Raw genomic sequence first — 25,094 nt, forward strand, 5'->3', positions numbered from 1 at the left:
ACTGTTGCTCAAGAAACACAAGTTTGTAAATTTGTACTCAGTGCGGACTGAGTAAAGTCTCTCTTCTTTTTCTGCTGAATATGCTCAGATTGACCAATGAGTATCCCCCTTCTCAAGAAGAAGGATGAAAATATTGCCAAAATTAACCAATAGATAGTCTTCCACTGTGTGTTTATAGCCACGTACCGCAGAAGGAGAGGGCTGTGAAATTTCTAGGATAAGAGCATCAGGCTTAAGTGGGCTTTACATTTACCTCGCTAAGGCTGGAAACAGATCCAGGCCTGGGAAGCAGCGAGCATCCCCTGGGGATTAGTTTACATGTTTGCAAATAAAAGAATTTGTGAAGACAGCTCTCTTGCTGGGATTACACACTCCTTTCCCACATGGCAGTGGATTTTACAGTAGCAGAAGAGTTGTTGGTGTAAGTGAAACCACCTCTCTGAAGGTGAAACTGAAACTGTGTCTTTACCAGGGATTTTGCCAACAGCTCCATTCTGAATAAAATGATGTTTTTCTTCGCCCTTGGCATAGCTATAGCCAAAGGCTACTAAGTGGAGGGTAGGATTTACTGAAGAAATCCTTGATTTTCTGCTGACCTGAGGAAGCCTTAACCTCCAGGTGTTTGCTTTAAGCCGTCAGTTTAGTATGCGTGCGTATTAAATGGGTGTTTTGCAGGTGCTGATGGCTGTTTCTGTAGCACACCAGGATCAAACTGTTCCTGTAGTGCTGACTTTCCTCTCTCATCCTGCATATGGTCCTCAAACGAGGAGAAGGGATCAGGCAGCATTGCCATGTGAAGGGTTCTCACTGTGCCTTAATGCGTTCTATAGGGAACCTCCTCTCCGTTTCAATGGCCAGAGGGGTTGGGACTCTTCGGTATTGCCAGTACACACCATTGCTAGCACAGAAATTACCTGACATACACACTCCACACCTTCATCCCTAAGCCTGGTTGGCCTCATGAAATCCTGTCTCCAGTGTTTTTCTTCCCTACCATCTCTTTACTCCAGCAAAAACACCAAAACCCAAAAAAAAAACCAGCATCAAAGGAGAAAGTCTTCTTGAGATTATCGTGTGTATTATCTTATGGGAACAGTGTAAAGAAACAATATTTGATGAGATTATTAAATCTACAGGATTTGCTTGGCAATACTACCTGCCATTAACTGCACCGCAGTCAGGATGTGATCCTCTGCATCTAATTCCACTATAAATTCATTCCTTCCAGCTATCTAAGAGCACTAAGAAACAGGATATTAAAAGATTCAGGTCCTGATCCAATAAGGGTGTTAAACAAGCCCTCAAATTGAGGTATAACGCTCCTGCTGCTGTCTCCTTGCATGCTGAAGTACATCGCTGGATCGGGGGGGGCAGTTTTAGAAAATCTGGGGGCCCTTTAGAAAGTTCCTGGCATGAAGTGCCTCTGCCTGCCTGCCAGCCTGAGCGGAAGAGGCTGGGGCGAGATGCTCGCGACGCGCTTTCCTGAGCATCCTGGTAAAGGACTGTTTGTTTTCCAGGGTGCGACAGCGACCACTGGGGACCCCACTGCAGCAACCGCTGCCAGTGTCAGAACGGGGCCCTCTGCAACCCCATCACGGGGGCCTGCGTCTGCGCCGACGGGTACCGAGGCTGGCGCTGCGAAGAGCTCTGCGAGCCGGGCAGCTACGGCAAGGGCTGCCAGTTGGAATGCCAGTGTCACAACGGAGCGACCTGCGACCACAGAACCGGGGAATGTCACTGTGCTCCCGGGTACACGGGGGTGTTGTAAGTTCAATGACAGGTGTATTTTACTCCCACGTCGTTTAGCAGCCTTGCTTTGACTGCCTTTAATGCAACGAGTAATTGGCAAAATTTACACAGTCTCTATATTACACGCTTTCCTTTGCTGAAATCAGGTAACAGAATTTCAGAGAGACTAAATAAAGGAAAATCTCTTTTTTTTTTTTTGCTGCTAATTATGCCTGTCTGCCTAATAAAATAAAATTTAGTGCTAAAGTGAGCTTAAAAATCCATTATATTTTCCAGCTTGTCCAACAACTGTACCTGCTCCTAATTTCGGTATGTGAACACAATCCAAATTACAGTTGAAGTTTTATAGCACTTGGACATTCAACTCATTAGCAATCCAGTGCAGTATCAAATGGGACTTACCATCCCCAATTTATTTGACTTTCTATCTGAGGAAGCATTACTGTTAACTATATCAGCTTACTATCTAGGGGGTAAATTTTTATCGTCGTGAGCAGGGATTTAGCGGTGTGACTCCTATTAACTTTAACGAGAATCATGTGGCTAAATCCCCATCCACCACACTGAAAGTTTACCAGTAGGATTCACAAAATCTGCATATTAATTTTAGGACAGCCAGCAATAGTTCCTTGTTTAAAATTGCCCACAGTGTAACATCAGTTCTCATTAGAGATCTTTCAGTAGTTTCAGAAGTAATTATGTTTTTCAGAATTATTTAAGGGGAAAAGATAATTTAGTCACTGAAGTTGGGAGATCTGTTACAGGTGGCTTAATACTTTTCCCGTCTAATATTATTTGTTGACCTGCATGAAGGGGAAGGTAAAAAATAAAGACAATATTAACCCTCATAAATAAGTGATATGCCTTTTGAATATTTTATTTAGTACCTGATTTCCTCATAGACTTGTGACCTCAGTCCTGGAAGCACTCACTGCTAAAGACTCTGCTTACTATTAGGAGTGGTCCCATTGACATTAGCGTGTCAGCTCTCAGCTGTAAGTACTTGCAGGGCCGACCCACAATGTGTTGTATGAACATCCTCATCAGAGGATAGTCAGTTAGGGGAAGAACCTGCTGTAGTTTCAGAACCTGGGATTAGAGAAAGAAGCAATGCTGAAAAGCACCAACGTGCAAATGTAGGAGACGCTGTTTTTTTGCAGGGACTAGCCTTACATTGGCCCCCCATGAACACTGAGAGAGACTCAGCGAGTTTGAATAGCCTTTAAATGATGCTGAGTTCTTGCCAGTCCATTATACACTGCAAATGTTAACGTTTAGTAGTGACTGGAGAAATTTCAAGCATTTTAATCCCATCCTTTTATTCTATTTGCAGCTTCTTTTATTGCCGTGCCGTATAATTCACATTGAGGGCTTCATCCTGCAGCTCGTACTTTCCTGGGCTGTTTTAATGGATATAAGTTGTCCTGTTGAGATGGGTGGAATTTGGTACATGCATACAGATTACACACATGCGTCAGCCTTACAGGATGGGATCCATGGCACACAAATAACCCTAGCAGAAATAAAAGAGATCTTGGCTAATCACTAATGCCAGCTGAGACTTACTGAGGTTTCAGAATTTGCATAAGGACTCCCATGATGACCTGTGTTGTGGATTTTCCTCATTTACTGTTTCCTGTAAGTCCTTTTAAATGATCTCTTTGTTTTTTGTTTCTTCTCTCTCCACAAAGTTGTGAAGAGCGCTGTCCCCCAGGCAGCCACGGAGCCCAGTGTGAGCTGCGCTGCCCTTGCCAGAACGGAGGAGTCTGCCACCACATCACTGGGGAGTGCTCCTGTCCTCCTGGCTGGATGGTGTGTAGTTTGTTCATACTCATCTCCCGTTTAGAGGTTAGAATAGGGAGTTAATTGTTGACTGCCTGGAGAAGAGGAGGCTCTGGGGTGACCTTATAGCGGTCTTCCAGTACCTCAAGGGGGCCTACAAGAAAGATGGGGAGAGGCTGTTCAGGAGGGCCTGTTGTGATAGGACAAGGGGTAATGGTTTTAAAATAGAGGGAGGTAGATTCAGACTGGATATTAGGAAAAAATTTTTTACCATGAGAGTGGTAGAACACTGGAACAGGTTGCCCAGAGAGGTGGTGGATGCTCCATCCCTGGAGACGTTCAAGGCCAGGTTGGACGAGGCCCTGAGCAACCTGATCTAGTTGGAGATATCCCTGTTCCTTGCAGGGGGGTTGGACTAGATGACCTTTGAAGGTCCCTTCCAGCCCTAACCATTCTATGATTCTATGACTGTCTCAGCAAACGCCTTCCCTGTGTGCTTGTGAGGTGTATCTGCTATTTCTTGTCACGAGGTTCTAACAATTCTGAAACTGGAATTACCTTTGTTATATGTGCAAAGCACTTACACAGACAGGCCACCAGTCTACAACTGGTAGCCATCATCATAGACTTAAACAAACAACAGTAAAGAAAACAGTGACTACTCACTACGCTTCTGTGCGGGAAAAGAGACAAAAAAATTGTCTCTGATGTACAGTTCCTCGGAATATTCCCTGCACCTTTTGACACTGCCCTCACATGGGACAGAAAGCTCAAAGCTCAGCTCAACATTGTCAAAAGCACTGTCCTGTTTGCCCTTCAGGAGAGAGGGAGAAGCCAGAGGGAATTCAGTCGTTAAAGCAGGACCGTGTGTAGGGCACAGAGGCGAGTTCGGTGTCCTGTCCGTACTCAGGCAGAATTCCCATCGATTGCGATAGATCCGCTTGCATCGGGCGGTGCACAGAGAGAGCAGATTGCCCTAACCTTTAATCCTTTGTGTCAAGAAAGCAAGGCCAAACATTTTAAACGTCCTCAACTTCATCAATAATGTAATAATTAAGTCTCTCGGGGTTTGCCAGGTCTCACAGGCCTACATACCATTTAGCTGGACTAAATTTCCTGGCATTTTTCCTGTACCTGACAATTAGTCTCTTGGCAATCTTGCTGGATTTTAATGCATACAAGTACTGTGACTTTTTATTTTAATACGTGGGAGACCCTGAAGATCATCCTACAACTATGCCATCTGATGTAGACCTTCTACCTGTTGAAACGTTTAAGGGCTGAGAGAGAAGTTTCTGTTCCTTTAGATTAGCACAGCAGATGCTGCCTCCATTTGATGACACAGCTGCTTTCAGTTAAAAAGTACCAACCATGAGATGCTGGGGGCTATCGGGCAGCAACATGGAGAACATTGCTGCCCATAATTTTTGGTGGAAGCTCTATATGAAAAAATCTCTAACTGGAGAGTTAGAGTTTCTCTAACTTGACAAGTCATGGCAAAGATGATGGCGATGTTATTCCTCTTCAAATGACAAAGCAGGCAAAATTTTTCAGAAAGGTAAGAATATGGCACCTTACCCTCAACTGGCATTCGGTGGAGATAGAGGAAAGGTTCTTTCCTAAAGAGTACTGGAGCTAAAGCATAAAGGAAGCCACTCAAATATTTTTGAGGGCCTGTCAGTCCATTCTGTCACTGCCCCTAAGAAGTGATTGATGAAGTGATTAACATAAAAATATTGCTTTTAGGTTATTTTTTTCTTCTCATCTTCTGCCTGCCAATATTTCTGAAGATCTGAGTTGTTTTGCTGTACTCTTCCTTACCTGTATTTTATCAGAAGTTTTCTCTTTTTCTGCAAAATTAAAAAATCACTGAGTGATAGAAGAATATTAGAAGAGAGCAGGAAGTTTTTAGAGGTGTTTTAAGATGCAGCATAGAGCCTAAAGAAAAGCCTCAGCACTGGGGCTGCACGGCGCCTGTGGTCGTGTATTCTGGCCCACTTCTGCCCTGTTCCTTACAGCTTGGAATTTTTAGTGGCCCAGAGAGACTTTCCTGAAAACTGTGTTGTTGGCTTCTCTGTCCCCAGAGAAACCCTGGAGTTAACAATTGATGTTTGAAACAAGCATAACTGAAAATTGAAAAGAGATCAAGTATTCTGGGGAAAGAAACTGAAATTATAAGTAAAAGCACTCAGCTTGTAAATGTTGAGATTTTAAGTATAAAGGGTCTCTCCAGGGTTTTAATGAAAAGCTGGTAATTCAGTACACAGAGAGAGGGGAAAAAAAAAAAAAAGAAATTTCATGCCATGTTTTTAACTCTTTGGGGTTGGAATGGTTTGGGAAGCGAGACAGGAGTGGGCTGTAAATGAGCAAGGGAGATGGGATTGCTAGACAGCATTCACTTTATTTCACACCATGGATAGCCTTTCTTTGACATCAGGAGTTCTACTTGCTGATTTTGAGGCTTGAGACTGCACGTATGTATTGAATATACCATCATGTTGGAAGGAGAGAATTCTCCCTGGACTTCTACAAGTGCAAATTCACTTGGATTTTACTGCTGCTAGGTGAGCTGAGATTTGTATTCTTTCCTAGGGTAGGCTTATTACCATCAGCTCAGCTCCCTAAGGGGCTTGCTTACCTGTGGGATATGCAAGGGGAGACAATAAGTTGAATAGGAGGGAATTCTAGGGTTCTTGGGCTCTTCCTTGGATCTGCCATCTTCAAAGCCTGATTCTTTTATTACTTGTAATATTTCTATCCTCCTGCTTCCTCCCACCTAGTGCAGGCTCTCCCAAAAGCACAGCAAGTTATACGAACTGTGTCCTGTGAGATTTTACTGTCCCATGGGTTTTTCACCAAGAGGATGATGGCTAACAACATACCTCAGTGAACTAGTCAACAAAATGTGGCTTCCAGCATACTGTGATGTTGGGCTTTTGCTATTTCTGTGTCTTCATGGCTGTGGGAGTTAGTGGGTGGCTGCTTTAGGGCCTCATTAACAATTCACAGGTTTAATTCTATACATCTTTCTCATTTGCAGTATTAAACTCTCTGAGCACTCTCAGGAAGTAGGGAGGGAAGTTGAATTTAGCATTTACAATGCTTGTGAGAAACACTTCTGAAGGACTAGATCTCCGTGCTCAGGAAAGCAGCAATCTTTCCTTACGTGGCAGAACATTTGTCACTGGCAACACACCCCGTTTGGTCCCAGATCTCCTTCTCAAGGCTCTGCATCGTGGTGCTGTGTTAATACAACACGTTCTGCTAATCGCTTCTTTCTCATTGCCCCTGGGCTTCGTGAAGCAGCTACAATTTGTATTTTTGTCTATTTTCCTTTCTGTTGTGGATTTTAGACTTGGGGGGGAGGGCGTGAAAAAATGGAGCAGAAAAATATCTTTTCTAGGCTACAAAATGGTACTAATGTAGCAAACAATGTCAAAAGCAGAAGCTGATGAGATCAGGGCCTTAAAAAGGTGCTGATGGGGTGAACTTTACTGATTAGATGTAGAAGCAGCAGAAAACGTTGGTCTGACATTTGATCCTCCAGAGAGTGATGTTTTGGATTCCCTTAGTACATATTAATGCAAAAAGTATGCCTAAAGATTCTCTTGGCTCCGGGGGGATGCATCACAGAGTATTGCTTTCTCATCATTTGTTGATAGAAATCCTGTTCCTTTTAAGACATGAAGAGAGAAAGTATTTATTATCAAGATAAATGGATACTTACATTTTCTGATATATAGTGTTGTGTATTGCTCAAGTCCAGAGACACCAGTTTTTCAACACTGTAATCTGAATGTTCTTGAACTGAGGCCAACCTGTCTATTGTACAGGCAAGGAGCCACCTATCACTGGTTAGGAAAAGCTTGAAGCATCTGCTTTAAGATTACATTGAAGAGCAGCCTCTCCACTTTTGGGTTGTTGATATTGCTCAACTCCTCAAACTGTTGAGCAAGAACCCCAAGGAGTGGAAGTGGCCATTATGTTCCTGGTTTATGTTGGGTGTAAGTTTTGTCTAGTACAGGCTTTGTTCAAAACTCAGAGCCTCTGGGGCTTGGTGAGGGAAATAAGACTTCTGAGGGATTAAAACAAGGTAATAATAGGGACAGAACAACACTGTTTCTATCAAACACTGTGCACTGTGCATGGCACTGGCAGCAGCATCGCTTGCTGCTGTTGCCAAATATATTCCATTAGAGGACCCCATCCTCGGATCACAGCACTGCCAGGCTTGTTTTGGCTGGAGTTACTCAGCTGGATGCCAGCCTCAGGTTTTATGTTTGCTCACATAAAAAAAACAGTCATACAATTTCTAAGAAAGTCTAGGGAGATCCTTGTAAGACCTTGATACTTGGCAAGGGGCGTTATGTGATACTTTGGGGAAAATCACCTGAGTTTGGCAGATAAATTCTCGAAGGACACAACCCTGGTAAGCATTTTCTGCCTTGGAGCTGAACAGCTGGAATAAGGCTTGCCCAGCAATTCCTTTTCCTGATGAGCAGGACCAGAGTGCACAACCAAGAATGACAGTCCGTCTTCTCTTCACTTTCAGGGATGATTAAGCAGGGAGGGGAAGGAGGAAGCAACTCAGATGTAGGGATTTGGATCTGGATGAAGGAGAGGACTAAAAGAGAGTTTGCAGCAAGGATTTGGGGTGAACTGGAATAAAAAGGCAGGAGAGCAGAGGACTGGGAGCATAAAATGAGAGAAGGAGGTAGCTATCAAGCTGTGGATTTGAGGCAGGTCAGGGACTGAGATATGTCCCCAGGGTTGGGGATAAGGAGCTGGGAGGGTATTGGATGATGCATCCAGCCAGTGTTCAGGGATTAGGCAGATTTTCCTTTGCAAAATCACTTCTTCTGACCAAAAAGCTGCCGCACTGCTGATGTGGAGAGTTAGGTTGCTTGTATGTCATCACTAGTGGCTTTCTGCAACTGTCCCAGTCTCTTGTTCCTGTCCTGCCTCTTCCATGGCTTAGGCAAAGCATTGCAGATGCCATTTTCTACGATGAGTGTAGGGGCTGGATGAGGGTAGAGGGAATGAATTAGGTCCGATCTGAAGAGTAGCGGAAGACTTCTCCAGCAGTTGGATTTGGTCTTCTAGGGATGAAATGGAGCTATCTGAAAAGAAGAGATCATCATAGACTATTACAACTAGCAGAACTTCATCTTCCCAGTGCAGCCTTTCCAACAACCCCTCTCTTCCCAAATGTTCACTTTGTGACACTTACCTAGGGTAGGTCCAACAACTTTTCTCACTCTCTATTTCACAAAAAAAACCCACCCACCAGCACATGCACAGCTTTGTAACCTTCTCTGGTTGCCTTTAATCTCTCCCAAGCCTTCCTGCATCTCTCCAAGGGGCAGTGAATATCCTGCCACCCCAGCTGCAGAATTTTGAGACTGTCTGTAGCCCATCTTAGAAAAAATACTGCTGCTACGCTTAGATCTAGTTTTAGCAAGAAGGACAATAAACATCCAAGCTGCATATAGAAATTTATTGCATTATGAATGTTGACTGAAATATTGCTCTTTCTGTAACCTTACCAGGGGCTGGTGTGTGCACAGCCATGTCCTCCTGGAACATTTGGAATTAACTGCAGCCAGGACTGTCCATGCCACAACGGAGGACACTGTGATCCCGTGACAGGAAAATGCATCTGTACAGCTGGCTATGTGGGAGACAGGTAAAAAAACCCCAAACCATGAATTGGCAATATTTGTTATCCCTTCTAGGACATCTTACTCTCTGAAAAATGGTATTATGTTTCTATTGCTCCAATTAGGTTCATCCTTCTGAAGCAGTTGAAGCATTATAAATGTGGCAATGTTATTACTTTTTATTGGCAATGCTCTCCATTTACAGGATTTTTTAATATAACTTTTAAAATTTAATGGATTAAATTTAATTTAGATATTTACAGTGATAAATTTAATAGAGAGCATTACATGTTTACAAGATATGTAAATGAACTATATTTATACAAATTAATATCCTCAAGAGTAAGCAATGCAGCAGTTTAATGTTCCCCTCAGCCCCTCTGTGCTGCTGCAGCACTGATCCATCTCAGACACCAACAAAAGGTGATAAATCCTCGAAATTTATAAACGAGAGCCTTCACCCATAAATCGATCAGAGAAGATGATAATATTGTTTTACAGAGGTGTCATGGATTCAGCAAAATGACTACACAGCCAAGTCAGGGTGGGATTGTAAGACGTGTTGGCTTGGCCCTCCAGCTGACCCTGCCAGCAGCACTAGCCATGGTGGGGAAGCTGTGGTTAGACAAGCTCTCATTTCCAGAGACCGTGGGCACAGCTCACTAGTGCATGCTGTGCTAGAGCCCTTTCTCCTCTATCTTCCCTTTTTTATTAGCTAGAACAAGCTAGTATCAGTATACTGACTTTTGCTGCAATTATACTTTTATGCAGCAAAGCTCATCGGAATTTCTCATTTCCTGTTTCTTTGTACAATCAGCAAGTCTTTGTAGCACACAAAGAGACCAACCTTCAACACTGTGCTGGGGTTCAGAAGGCCATGCTCTTTGCCATTAAATGTGGAAGTTCCTTGTTTCCATTTATCAACAGCGATAATTGGAGGCGGCTCAGGAGATTATGTCAGGATTTGCATGTGGCTGATCATGGTGGAAATACTGATTATTTCAAATTAATATAGCAGAGAAGATATCAATGTGTCTCTCTTCCCCCATCCTCCATTTGGAGACAGGGATTTCAGCCATAGGGTACCATATAAGCACTGCTGCTAACCAAAGTTTTCTCTTTCTCTCCTTTTGGAGATATTTTCACTAAAGGAAGCAACTGTGCAGCCTGGACCCTTACACTGGTGACCACACTTCAATCACAAGCTGTCTCCAGTTCTGGCCACCCTCACGAAGGCTGACAGAGGCTCTCTGTCTCTAGGTCTCCTCATTTGGTTGTTGCAGACCGGGATGGATTTCTGGCTGTAGGTGAATCAACAGTGTTGGAGCTGTTGGGAGCTCCCAGCCTGCAGCTGAGCCAGCTTTGCTCGGCTGCCAATATAGCCCCCAGCCACGAGGGAGGACATGCAGCAGAAGAGCTGGCTCTGCTACAGGCATGTGGCACAGGGAAAGAACAGTAACAGAGCGGCTGAACTGCCTGCAACACTTAACACACTCCATCAGTAAAAGCAGAGAAAGGATCTTTGGGGATGAGGAAAGGAGATGGTGAGTAGAAAGCAGAAGACCTGGTTCTGCCTGCTGCCAAAGGCAGAGGTTTTTGCCACTGATCTCCTGTAGAGAGGGGCTGGAGAAGGTGGCTTGGGGAGAGACTGAGCAGAAGAGGCACTACAGGGCAGACCTGACGAGCAAAGTGGCAGTGTGGGCTCTTCAGGTCTGTACTTGGAGAAAAGAGAGAGAGATTTGGACTCTAGAGAGAGATGGGGCTTGGGAAGACAGATGCAGGGAGGGAGAAAATACGGCATGATCAGGTGGAAGAGGTGGAAACGAATCCAAGAGAAGGTCTCACTGTAGACCTGTACCCACGCAAAACCCTTAGGAATGGCTCACCAGCCTCCTCCTGGAGCAGGGAAGTGAAAGGCAGGCACTGCAGGGAGAGGCAGAAGAGCAGAAACGCAGGCGTGCGGAAGGATGAGTGAGAACAGGAGAAAGTTGGGTAAACGGGCAGCTCAGAAAGCTCTTGAAGCAGCAGGGAAAAACTGTATTAGCCTAGAAATTCCCACCTTTCGATAATCAGCCCTCAATAAGGGAAGTGAAACCTCAGGCCCATTCTGTTCCATTGGAGTTCTGCCTCTCACGGGGGCTACGGCAGCACTTTGCCTGTACAGGTTTGTTCTGCGCAGCCGTACCGCGCCATCAGCTAAGAGTAGGCTGCCCATTGATTTCAGCCAGGGCAGGAGCAGGCACACGGTCTTTAAAAAGTCTAAATTGCTTTGCTGAGTTATGTTTTCATGCAGCACGGACAGTGGGACACATTAGTCAGCACCATTTTAGCTTAAAGTCTGGTTTACTTTCTGGATCTCATGCAGCTGGTGCAGTGTTACAGTATAATTGCGAGTACCGGAAGAATGCTGCTGCACAACAAAATAGTTTTTGCTTGAAAATTTTACAAGACACTGAAAAAATGTTCTTAATAATAGCAGATACTGTGAATAACAACAATAAAAACGTAAATACACTTTATCTACTATCGTCTTTTAAAATTGTCAATAAGTTCTATATAATACCACAGCTCATCACCCGGCGTAGACGATAATAACGTATAGTTAGGTAAATAGTTGTGGAGAGGAAATGGTCATAAAGGTGTCTGTAAGTGTAATTGCCATACTTTGTTCCCTACCTGTTTTCCAGGAAGTGGCACCGCACTAAATATCTAGGAAACTGGCAAGCACTGTGAATAACTCCAGGCAGCTTTGTGCTCTGCTGAAATGCCTGGATACGTCATGTAAATGTATGGTTTGTGAACTGGAAAGGAGTAATAGCAGAAGCACAGTTAGGAGCTGAGGATGGGTTGTCTAAGAATTCAGTGGCTGACTGGAACAGTGAACATACTGGTTTGGCTTTGTTTTCCATATTGCCATTAAACCTCAAGCTTGAATCTTAACAGAATAAATGTCACATTTGTTACAACGATATGAGAAGACTCATCCTCTTGTTGTTGTGTTTGTACCTGTATCTTTTCTCGAGAGAATGGCAGTCTCCAAGTTAGTGTGTTTTGGCTGGCTTTTAACATTTGTCTCTGCTGCACAAATGTGATCACTCTTTCAAAACAAACAGAAAAGCCTAAAAAACTTTACAGCGTTATTCCATGAAAAAATTTTCTCTGGAAAAAATATAGTTGTGGGTACTAAGTTCATCTGTTAAGCAGGCTGTCTTACGTTTAATATTTTGTGAAATTGCTTCCATTAATTCTACAGGTGACAGCCATATAGTCCTATCCCAACCCAAATAATTATAGCAGATATTAAAGTTCAGTGGATATTATAATAGGAATCTCCCCAGATAGGCAGAAAGCAATGTAAATTAAACACGAAACATAACTAGGGCTTAGCAGCTCATTTTGTAATTTAATTGAACAATGTATCTGGTTGTTAGTGGTGCTATGGACACATTAGATTGATATGTTGCAAAGGAAAGATGTTTAAGTAGAAAGCTAATCCCTGCTGTGATTATTCTCATGTTCCAGAGGAGTCATTATTAGTATTCTTTGTATAAAATTCATTAGTGGTAGCTGCTTGATCTCCAAATAAATAAGTTGGTTAAATTGTTAGTAGAAAAAGGCTAATTATGTAAATGGATTAGGTCGTCAATATTTCATTTCCAGATGCTTTTCTCCCTGCTAGGTAATTCTTCATCTTCTATAAATATAGAATGATATAGTGCACGATTGACTAAGTATTCATCTCGCTGAGTACTGGGCTCTCCTGCTAACTGGCAGAGCGGTGTACGGCGCTGCAGACGTAAGGCATCGTGATACGTTCTTCATTGCATTTCGTTTGCTTGAAGTGGTTCAGTGCTAATGTCACCCATTCTTTACTGGTTATTTCCTCTGCAGCTGACTGCCCTGAGAGCAGCAGGGCCAGCAGCCAGTGCTGCTGGTGTTCCTCGGAGCCCTTTCCCTTCCTGTTTGTCACAGGCTCCTCTCTCTTTGGGTCTCCTGTGAACTCCTGAACTTGGATTGTGTAACTCGTAGCTGTGTTGATGCTTGCTGCAATTAAATCACTGGCTGGGCCTTTTGCTTTGTTCATTTATTTTGAGTAAAACATGATAATCTGAAGCTGCAAAAGTAATGCTCTTCTGATATACTGGCTGTGTTCATTGCAGTTTTGCCTAGCTTGCATCACTCGTTAATCTTTTATTACTGATCATTATGTTAACTCTCACCTGCCAGCTGTGAAATGACCTGCAGAAAGACATTTAACAATTGCCTCTATCCACGGAGTTTACAGTATACACTTTAATCAATGCTCAGGATTAAATTAATGCTGATCGGCAATTTCCAATATCTGGCATCCATGCGATAAGGGAATTGGGCTTTTCTGGGATTCTTTTTCTTTTTTTATTAACTGAAAAGGCATATCTGTATTTCACGGTGGATCGTGTAAACTGTAGTACTGACTCATTGCAGAATTTTGAAACCACTGAATTATGTCAAGCACAGAATCAGTTCCTTTCTTTGGGACCTTAGTTGAGCTTTTCAAAACAGAAAATATTATGAACACTTAAACTGGTTGTGTAGGACAATGAAACAGACTTTTTGGCAGATTTCATAATGTATCCAGTAGGGAAATATTTTAAACAGTGCATGGAAGGTGCAATTTAAAACAATCTGTGTATAGTGTTTGCAGGTTCCCTTTTTATGTGTAGCAAATATTAAAAATGTTGGCAATTTTGAAGAAGATACTACACTAAGGAGCGTGAAAGTGATTTGTCTTGAGATTTCATACACTGAGCATCCCTGGAGTAAGAGATGAAAAGCAAATTTGAGCTTTAGTAACTCAGAACACACACGAAAGACAAAGAGGTATATTTTCTCCTTGTTGGTATAAAGCTGGTGCAATGACAGCACAGAGGGAAAGTAAAACTGTATGTTGCTGGAGAACACTTTACTCAATATTGTTTAATAGATCACATTTCCTTTCAATCCTCATTATCACTAAGAGGAGTGAATGCTTTTAAAGAAGGTGTGCAATCCTTCTGTAATAAAGGGAAAGTAAGTAGATGAGGGGTTTTAATAAAGTAACTTATTCTTTATCGGTTTCTTATGGTTGATGCATGGAATACTCAAGATCCAGGAAACAAGAATGCACTTTGTTAACTTAGGTGGTATTAACAAATGCAAATTTTGCAGGATATAATTGGACAGAGATTAATGCACTTTCAGTTAACAGAAGTTTACATGGCCAAGATACCACATCACTCGATGATATCATCAGTTCACAGTATATTACTTAAATAAATGAGCAGTGATTTTCTACGTAATTCATTAACAAAAACATTCCCGTGTAAAAGTCATACACAGTCTAGACTCTAGTATTTGATTGGATCCTGTCTCACATATTTCATTGCAGGTGTCAGGAAGAGTGTCCTATTGGGACATACGGCTTTCAGTGCACACAGAGATGTGACTGCCAAAATGGTGCAAAGTGTTATCATGTAAATGGAGCATGTATGTGTGACCCTGGATTTAAAGGGATTTATTGCCAAGAAAGAATGTGTCCAGAAGGATTTTATGGCCTCAAATGCAACAAGAGATGTCCTTGCAATATTACCAACACTATCAGGTATGTACATCGTATTACATACTAGTGCAGAGACATGTCAAGTAAAAGGTTGGGGAAAAATTCAATTACCTACACCTACTCCCTTTTTCTCTGTAGTTTTAATTAAGAACACAGACAGTTCCTCTGGTTTGCAGCCTTTGATTTAAGTGACCTCAGGTTTGGAACCATAAGCCTCAGTCCAGCCAGCTACTAAGCGTGTACCTGTTAAGTATTTAAACAGTTCTGCTAAAATCTGAAACAGTCTGACATATGGCCTTATTCTGTAGCTGCAGTCTTTTAGGCATAAGAACTATCATATGATATCCATATGTATGTATAATAACCCACTGAAGTTTAAAAGATATAGATGTATTACTTACATCCATAATTTTGGCTCTTTTTATGACATGGGGTTTCTTGTTAAGCCTGTAGACAGCAAAGGGACTTTCAAAATGAAACCTAATTTGCTTCAGTTTATGTCTCGTGGCAAATTACCTTGTTTAAAACACTTGAGGCAGATGTATAAATAGACTGAAATCAATATCCCCAAGTCAGTCTATGGAACGTAACCAAGTGACATTGTCAAAAGAGACATCTCTTCTCATGTGTGCCTGGTTTTGCTCTTCATTCAGTATGCGTGTGTTTGAAATATTCAGGAAAATAAATATCAGGGAAGTATACCTAAAATGGAATAAGCCTCACTTAAAAGGTCAGGTGTTGATGTTTTATTCCCTTTTGCTTTTTTTAGGATCTGATTCTTGAGGTTCTCATTACTAAGAGTTAGAGCCACAAACAGACTTGGGCACCTAACATAGGATAAGTTGAATTTACTTTCCTGTTGCGGACTTGAATAGGTTTTCCGAACCCTGAAAAAAAGAATAATTTAAGACTCTTCCCCATTATCCTATTTGTTACCTTTTGTAACTCCTTGCCTTGTTTACTGACGGCCAGAACTGCTATTTGAGGGTTCCTCACTCCCTCACATACAGTATAGGGAGCCTGGACAGCAAAAACACCCTGACCTCAGCTATTCTGATGGACTGGAGTGCCCCCATTTCCTTCCTACGCCTGCAAGATGTTGAGCCCCTCAGCTCCCACTTGATTTCCTCCTTTTTCTGCCCATTACTGTTAAGCATTCATACCCAATTCAGGGTTGTGTAGACTTCAGAGGGAGGTGGGGATAATTGATGCCCAAGCGAATATGCCCTTGACACAGACATTCTTCAATTTTAAACCAGACAGGTAGGGACCTGACTGTCTTGCTGATGACGACAAACCTACCTTGCAGTCTTGCAGCCTGCTAAAATATAAACAGTCTCCTCAATTATGTATGCAAGTAATACCACCTAATTTGTGTGCACGTGCACACACACACACACACACACACACACACTTCAGGCGAATCTGTTTGTGCGCTTGAGATAGACTCTATTTGTCTCAGTCCTGGAAATAAACAGGTGATCTTTTTTGTGAATTCAAGTTCAACTGTGAGTGGTGAGACTTTGCTTAACTGAAAGTCAGAGCTTACAATGGATTATTTAAAAGCCTTGTAATTCTGACGATACGAGTGCTCTACAGAAAGATAGCTCTAGCTCTCCTGGCTTTGACAGCAAGGATCCAAAGCGTTTGACACCTCAAAGGTAGCTCTGTACAACGGGCTTCTATCGCTTCTGATTATTTTGTTTATCATGAAATCGTTGCAAAAAATAACATCCCTAAGGCATGAGCTGAGCATTATACACAAAAGGTTAATGTTGTGTTGTAGTGAGGATAGGGAATGTCTCAAGAATCACTGCGGAGTGAGCTGAGGTATGAATAAATTCCTGCGTGTCACACTGCTCTGCCGGCGTGCACGACTTAAACCCGCAGTAAATACAAGGTAGACTGCTCCTCCAAGGAAGCTCTTCATATGTACTGCAGGGTGAGAATACACTCTTGGTCAGCAGCTGACACAGTGGGTCTTCGCCCCCCTCCTAGCCTGCAGAAACCTGGTTGTGTGCCTGTTTTCCCATAAAGGTGTAAATAGGGTGGAAGGACTGCAGGCCACGGGCAAAGCTGACCTTGGCTGCTGTTTCTCAGCTAAGGGCTCAATTCATTAAGAGTCTTTTCAGTGGGGGGAAGATTTTGGGTTTGAGTGTGCAAGAGTTCAGCGTGGGTTACTCCAGGAACTACCTGGGAGGTGCTCTGGGGGTTCCTGAAAGACAAGACTAGCACCAGCCAGCTGAGAAGAAAGATGAGGTCTCAAGTTTGAGAAAGCTCAGAAAGGTGGAGGGTTGAATCCTCTCACAGCTCTTTTCTGGGCATGTGGTCATTCGTACACAGCGTGTACCTGACCTGTGCCTGGTTACTGTCAGACAAATACATTTTATTCCTTCCCTCCCATCACTGCTCCATCAGCTTCACTTGCAGCATCCTCTGCTAAGATGGTATCTCCATTTCCTTAATAAATGAGTCTAGTCTCTCCATTGATAAAATCACCCTTTTGCCTACATCTTATCACTGCTGTTATGGAACAAAGAGGTATCAGCAAGCTGTAGATCTCTAAATGTTCTTTCATTCATCCGTGGTATTTCTGCTTTCCACTTTTCAAGGAGCTCCTCAGAGTGCTGTCAGTTTCTGAGCTGAGGACTGTCAGAGTCGATGGAGAATGACCTTCGCCAAAGGCACTCCGTATTCTGAAAAAATCTTTTTGCTGATTGTTTAACCAGCATACTTCTCTTCCTACCCACCTCCTCCAGTTCCTCTCCTGAATTTTTATCGCTACTGGAACTGTGGTCTTCCAAAGTGATTCATTTAGTGACAGCCATCTATTTTCCCCAGAAGCAGTTTAAGCTGTTGGCTACTTATTGTGATATCTAAGTATGTAGGATAATTATATAAACACTTGAAAGAAGGTGATGGAACCTTGCTTGTTTCTGTCGGTGGTTTTGACTCATTTGATCTGGTAATTGGAGAGCCGGCTGGAACGGAAAGTTCTGGGGACTTTGAGGAGCAGGTTGGAGAGGAACGTTAGGAAATACACCATCAGCTTTTCTATTTTCATAGATCTATCTATTTTAATGTCTGAAGAGACCAGTGTGATCATCTAGTCTAACCTCCTGCATAGTAATGGCTGAAGAACATCATCCCATAATTTCTGCATCAAAGCACGCTGAAAGGCACTTTGTACAGGACTTTTGAACAACCCCAGAATTAGGTAATTTAGAATGCGCCGGTGACTTGGACTGCCCTTCCACAGGGAAGGACACACCTGTAAAAAATTCCCCTGTGCAAAACACCCACCTTGAGGCAGTCTACAGTAGTCAGAAAGGCTTAATCCTGGCTTGCTCTTCTGAAAAGCAGAGGGAAATGGATGGCTGGAATAATCTCAGCCACTCACCCTTCTTAAATACTGGTGTGGAGCCAGCGTGTGAAGCCATATGCCTATGGTGATGTCTTTCCTGGGTCAGAGGCATGAGAAGGGAAGGAAGACACAGCGAACTCTTAAGCCTTGAACACTTTCCTACTGTGCTGGAGTCAAGTGAAATCGATAGATCTCCAGAGGCTCTAATTATTGCCTCAACACTGCAAAAGTTTAGAAGGATCAAACCCCATGGACCTTACATAAAGTTCTGCCTTGACCTAAGTCAATAATGCAGTAGAATGAGGCTGTCTTTGAAGATGTGCTGGATTGAAGTAGTGGCCTGGAGGTCTCATTGTGGCTTCTTTAAAAGCAAGAGAGTATTTTAGTAAGGGAGACTGAATGTAGTATGGCCACCGAAAGACAGAAAGTACTGTTAGATAAGGATTAGGGCTGTTGTTAATTAAGATGAGATGGCTGCTGCTAGTGTATAAACAGAAAGTCACGAAATTCACTGGGAAGAAGTTGTTTTGGCTGAAAGATGTGTGGAGAACAAATTCAGAATTTGGAACAGACTGTGCTGTCTAAAGCATTTCTTTTCCCAGTTTGCCTTAAGAAAGTTAAATTACCTGCTTTCCTCAGATTTTCTCAAAATCAGATGCTTGAAAAACGTAAAGGTCAAAAATGACTTTCTGTTTTTCAGTTCAGCTAGTAGTTGTTTTTTTTTTAAATCTTTTATTGCTGTAAATGTGGCTCGAAAGCCAGGGAGCATACAGTAGCTTCCAAACTGCAGCAAGAGCCATGGAACAATTTCCCTCCGAGCCGTGTTGTGCACTGTGGACAGCTTCCAGCTTCCACCTCTACTTGGCCTAGTGCCACAGAAACACTTGGCTGCGTGCGTTCGCTCGAGGGTTTCTACACCATTCTACAACATTCCTGTTATGCAAGAGATTTGAAGAAATAAAAGTTGGTAAGATTCAATGCAAAATACTAATGTATGACACTGCCAAACTCTTTCAAGAGTGTAAGGTTCTCTGCCTGCTCACAGCAAGTGGTTGGAAAGCAGATGTTAGTGGGTTTGACTTCTGGGATCCTTTCAGAGGCCTCACGTTCTCTTACTGGTCCGTTCGGTGGTCCTTCTCCAGAGGAATGGGTTGTGTTTCTCAATTGCAGTGTATTGGTGGTGTGGAGAAGTGTCTTACACGTGCTGCACCCCATGCTGGCAAAATGCTACGTGGACTCATGACATTGAAAGGTACATTCAGAACAGGAAGGGGGGAATTGTACAAAAAAATTCACATTGCTAGCTCTATTTCCTATTCTTTGCCTTAACATCTTTGCCACCAAGCACCTCAAACTTTTCACCTTCAATGCAGGTAGCATTTAGTGCACTGGACAGACTGGATGCATAGATGGCTGGCTGGATGATAGATGAGTTTTCTGGCTACGTACATAGTTTAAACAGAATTCAATTTTACAGAACACCAATATACTAAGAGAGATGCATTCTTGAGTCACACATACGTGCATACATATACTATTTCTACATCATGAGCTGCCATCTATTTAGTATGTAGCTCTGATAACTTTAATTACTGAGATAGTTCATATATACCACAATAGAAAAAACAATCAGTAACTAAAACTTATTACTATTTAGTGATATCAGCTGCAGATCTTAAAAAGTTTACCAAAGGAAGAAAGGCATCATTTTACAGATGGGAAAGCTGAATGCTGTGAGAGTAAGTTACATGGCCAAGACTCGCTGGCAGGATTGGGAGGAGAACAGCTGTCTTCTGAATTTTGGTTAAGCATCTAAATCACAGCCTTCTTCAAGTTACCACTGCATCAGGGCACCTTAGTTGTCAAACAAGTGTTTGTGACTCAGGGCATTGGATTCTCTGTATCTGAGACAAGTCTCCTGTGTCCCCTGGCCAGACACAGCCTGCAACCTCATTTCAGACCTAGCTGTGTAGGTTTGAGGTCCTTTTGCTTTTCACAGTACCATAACACTATGGTACCTGTTAATGTTTGGCTTGCCAACAGCCTTGGAAAGATTTATTCTGCTGTTGTGAAGGAGAAGTTTCCCTTCCCCTGCTGTGTAGTCTTTTCACCACCTGTTGCTACCTACCCAGAGCTATTGTTATTGGTACCATAACTCTGGAATTTAGTGTGGAGGCTTTTGTCTAATCTCACAATGCCAGTGCTCTATACAACAGCAAGAGAGAAGTATTCCAAAGCACCGAAGGACTACAAGTGGTTGGCCTAAGAGAAAAACAAAACTCTGATGTGCCCAGGTTCATAATAAAATCATTCTTGTTTCAGTGGGAGGATTATGTGGATGCAGGGACCCAAGTATGTGCATGGAGCTTTTCCTAGTTCATAGCCTCATGAAAGAGTGGAGGAAGGCTTTAGGGAGGCAGAATAGAGTCTCAACCTTCTACCAGACCTTGTTTTAGAGTACAAGCCCCTATCTCCCACAGACTCTTCTGCAATGCCTGTTTGGTTCTTGCTTCTTATTTTAGTGCATGTTAGGATGATTTTTAGTCCTTAATATATAGCTTGCATCCCATGCAAAAAAGCTGTCCATTTTGATGAAGGAGCCAACCTTGGAGTAGCAAATCTGAGTATAGTATTTTCAATTGAATTGTCATAGACTGATTCAAACTGCCATGATCATATATTACATTTGAAAGATTTAATTTAGCCAGCAGATGCAGTTCTCATGGAACCGTATGAAACGTGCAGTAGTAGTGAAAACAGAGAAACAAAAAATTCACTTTAAAACATTTCTTTAATGTTTAGCTTTCTGCTCCTGTTAGGTAATGATTAATAGATGCAGAGGGGGACAAAAACGAGCTTTTATTATTTTCATCTGAATGTTAAGAGGTGCTTTGTGAACAACCATAATTTCAAGGACTGCTTTGTCAGAAGAATTTCATGGATGGTAGTTTGTTAAGCTGATGAATTGTTTTAATTAGTCAGTAAAACACTATTTATGATGAAACATATGACACTCACAAAATTTGATCATTCTTAGTCACAACAGTATGTGACTAACCTCTCCTACCAGTAATTGCCAGAAATATACTTGGAAATTACATTTTATGAGGTTACCTTGAAGATTAACATATACAATATTAATTTTATAGGTGTAAAGAAACCCATTCAGTCATGTCTGTAATATTAAACTGTAGCAATAAATAATCGTAAAGGAAAATAAATAGTTTCTATGAGGCAAGACAACAGGAGACAGGTCCGTAGAGGTGCCACCTTGCAGAACTCTATTCTTTCTCGTTCTGAGAGTAATAGAGAAAATTTGATTTGTAGCAAATATTATTTCTCATCTTTCTCCCTGAGGGCTGGACAGTCCTGTTATGGGTCAATCCTGTGGTGCAGAGGCCCCCAGAGCACACTGAGCTCCCAAGTGAAGCCTTGCGCTCCCAGCTGGCCTCAGACAACGTGGAGGCCTTTTCCAAAAGACCACATTCCCTCTCCATCCCCTGCTCTCTCTTTTGACCACCTCGTCTCCCCAAACCAGACATCCCCCTGTGTTCTCCCTTCCCATCTCCCAGAAACCTCCATCTCTTCAAACCAGGGCTTAACACACCTCCAGCCCTCCCCTCCTTTCCTAGCTCCAGCCCCAGCCTCCGCGTGGCTCTCGTGCTACGGGAAGTTGCTGCCCTAAGGAAACCAGAGAGATGCTCTTTCTGTTCGTAGAAGAGAAAATAGTGAATAAAGATGAACTGTTCCATTGCAGGAGGAACAAGGGGGTAAATCTTCCACCTACCAGATGTGGAAGGACCCAGCATTGTCCAGTCTTTTGGGCTTGATTCTCCTTTCTGCTTTTCTCTCTGAGTGCTCTCACAACAGTGTGGAATTGTCTGATCAGAAGTGAAAGCCGGAGGATTAATGTTGGGCAGTGATGCTCATTATCCAGTGTAAAGGAGTTTGACTCATTTCCCTGCACAGCTGAGATTCAGTCCTAGGGCATCTGTTGCCTCCTGCCTCAAATAAATCCTAAGGCTTCAGGTAGTGATCAGTTTTGTTCACTATGGCTGAATATTCCCTGCAAAACTCTTTTTCCAACGAGATTTTTCCCTTCCAAAGGACTTTCCTTTCTACCTCTTCCTCCTGAAAAGTTCTGCTGAGGTGGCACTCACTTTTAAAAGACAAACTAGAGTAGAATAGAGTAGAACAGAACAGAGTATTTATGCCACAGGACTCAGGTTTATCTTGACAACTCAGTTGATTACATTCCTCTATCCACTGAAATTTCTCCTAACCCTGAACATCTTCAGCTGAGTGTATTACAGGCAAATAGTATGCCATGGGTATGTCATACAATAGTGTGGCTTAATCCTGATGCCGTTGATGTCAGTAACCCAAGTCACATTGATTTGAGAATGGAAAAGCATAAACTTCAAAGGTGTAAATTTACCAGTGCTGTGGCAGTTCCCAGATGTTTGGAAGCAGTGTGCCAGGCTGGTATTTAGCACCATATTCCCTATTCATTTCCTGACTTATATGGCTGCTGAAGTTCACCATCCTTAAGTTTTCAGGTTTTACGTTCTCAGTGTGACTCTTGCTGGCGTTGCATTTGAAACGTTCTACTGCTGTTTACAGGCTGCGTTTTTCTTTCATGTCCACATCTCATGAGTGTTTGTCTGCCTTTATTAGTTGCCATCCATTGTCTGGAGAATGTAGCTGCAAAGCTGGCTGGGCTGGACTCTACTGCAATGAAACCTGTCCTCCTGGATACTACGGCGAAGGCTGCCAGCTGACCTGCCCTTGCCAGAACGGTGCGGATTGTGACAGCATCACAGGGAAGTGTACGTGTGCCCCGGGGTATATGGTAAGTGAGAGCCGTGAATAACGGGGCATTTCGTAAGGTACCTGCAAAAATATAAAGAGAATTTTAATCTCTTTTCAAATAATAGTTGCATGAAAGCGGCCAAATGCAGGTGATTTTTTCCCGTTCTATTAGAAGTCCACATAATTCTCCTTTGAGCAGTGCCAACTTATTACTTCTAGTTATTTACTTAACATCAGTATTGTAAGTTTATCTATAAGGATAAAGACATAGAAGACATAGTTTCCCATCATATATTCTAAGTCAAGACATAACAAAAAAGATGTCAGGTTATTGTCTGCCTGGAAGAGCAGAAAAAGAATTCTCATGGCCTTTCAGCATGTTCCTTGTCAGTCACACTGTGATTCTAATAGAGTAAGATATTTTAAAATGTTACAAATGATAGAGCAATTTATGTCTTTTCTGAGCATACATGGCAGGTGTCTTTTACCTGAGCATCAGAAAGAGCTTCAGACATTCTGAGGTAAACAAGCATTACATTTTATAGGTGAGATATAAAATGGCTGAAGAAATCAGCCAAGATGAAACAACAAAAATTCAGAATTAACGACTACCAGGTTGCAGCAGAAAGTATTAGGATGTGGATCCAGGTGCCCAGTTCTGCTACAGCTGGACATAATGGAACTCTTGCTAGTAAGTTCCGTGGTCATCCATATATGAAGCACCTCTTTGCTTGAGGAGCACACCATGGAAGAGATCTGCAGGCTATGTTTAAGAAATACTACTTCCTAAAGAAAAAAAAAATATTTTCAAGAGAAAATTCTGCCACAACTTCATTAGCAGTTGTCTTTCTGTAATTTGTGTCCTTAAATTTACATGACCTGTCCCCACAGGCCTATCTATCTACATGTTTTCTGTACTATTATAATAACTATTAGTTATCATTACTAGATTTACTAGAAATCACACTTCGGATTCAAAGACATTCCCAACGTTTTTAGAGCTTCCACTGACAGTTAGCAGCCAACTAGAACGTGCAGCTTTTAGTTGATGAGTTTAGGTTTTTTAGTTTAGGGGTTTTTTTTAGTTTTTAAGTTTTTAGTTTTAGATGAGCTTTACCCTTTACTGTTTTAAGTTACAACTTCAAAATGAGATTAATAATATCTTCAAATACTAGGGAACATGAGAAGTTATTTTTGACTGTGTCATAGCTCTTTTGAGTTGCTTTTATGACATGTAGTGGACATCGTACCAGGGAGCTTTAGAAATAATGGGAGGGGAATGGCACTTTGGATCTGGACAGCAGAGCAGCCATGTCCTACCATCAGCACCCACCACAGTGTTTAGGGTTTTCTAGAAAAAATGTGGCATTCTGCAGAGTCCTATGCTGCCATCATCTATAGGGGAAGACTGCAAAGCTATGTGACAAGATCTGTAGTGGGGGAGTCCTGTATGAGATTAGTGGGATGCTCAAGACTTTTTGGCTTCCCTCCCTTTTAAATCCACACCTGAGCTTATGATCACTGACTGTCATCTCCAGGATGGTGGAATTGGAGTTATGGCTTAAAGACAGCTTTGTTCTCTGCTTCATGTCAACAGCTGAACCTGAAAGTTGGAGCTTCCATCTAATTTCCAGTCGCAATGCCAGGTATAAACACATTTATTTAGGCATGAGAGGTAGGACTGTCAAAAGCATCTGTGCAAGGCAGTAGTATTTAGAGAGGTAAAAAAAAAGAAGAAAAGGGCTTTGAGTTTTGATTCCTCGCTCACACTAACAGAAAACAAGAATTTATCTTCTCTATACAGTGGTGATACACAAGTATTAATATAGAGGAGAGAGTGAAGGAAGCAGCATGTTAATAACGAATGCAAAATAAAAAGATATCAAGATCCTCTTTCTTATCAGGAATGCTGTTCAAGATTGCAGCACAAAAAAATATTTTGGAACTCTTTACTGTACACATTTTTTAAAAAGCACGGTTTGTCCAATATAGATTGCTCCAAGACAGTATTATTGCAGGCGTGAAGCCTGGGAAGTTGCTGTTGCACAGCTTCAAAATAATATTTAATCTCATAATAAAGAGCTTTCTTGCATTGACATTTAAACAGCTTGGTTATTGAGGATGGCTCTATAATCACTGAAGCATATTT

General features: G+C 42.2%; 1 protein-coding gene across 1 annotated transcript in view; it reads left to right on the forward strand.

Annotated features, from left to right (window-relative positions):
* The window catches only part of MEGF11 (multiple EGF like domains 11), a 211,939-nt gene that overhangs the window by 108,433 nt on the left and 78,412 nt on the right, over window positions 1-25,094 (forward strand). Inside the window, 5 exon segments of the mRNA XM_086620149.1 lie at window positions 1,518-1,764; window positions 3,441-3,561; window positions 9,081-9,217; window positions 14,599-14,811; window positions 22,811-22,985. Coding sequence (XP_086476275.1) covers window positions 1,518-1,764; window positions 3,441-3,561; window positions 9,081-9,217; window positions 14,599-14,811; window positions 22,811-22,985 — 893 coding nt within the window.

The sequence above is a fragment of the Tauraco erythrolophus genome, chromosome 14 (assembly GCF_009769465.1).
Source record: "Tauraco erythrolophus isolate bTauEry1 chromosome 14, bTauEry1.pri, whole genome shotgun sequence".
NCBI classification, from domain to species: Eukaryota; Metazoa; Chordata; class Aves; order Musophagiformes; family Musophagidae; genus Tauraco; species Tauraco erythrolophus.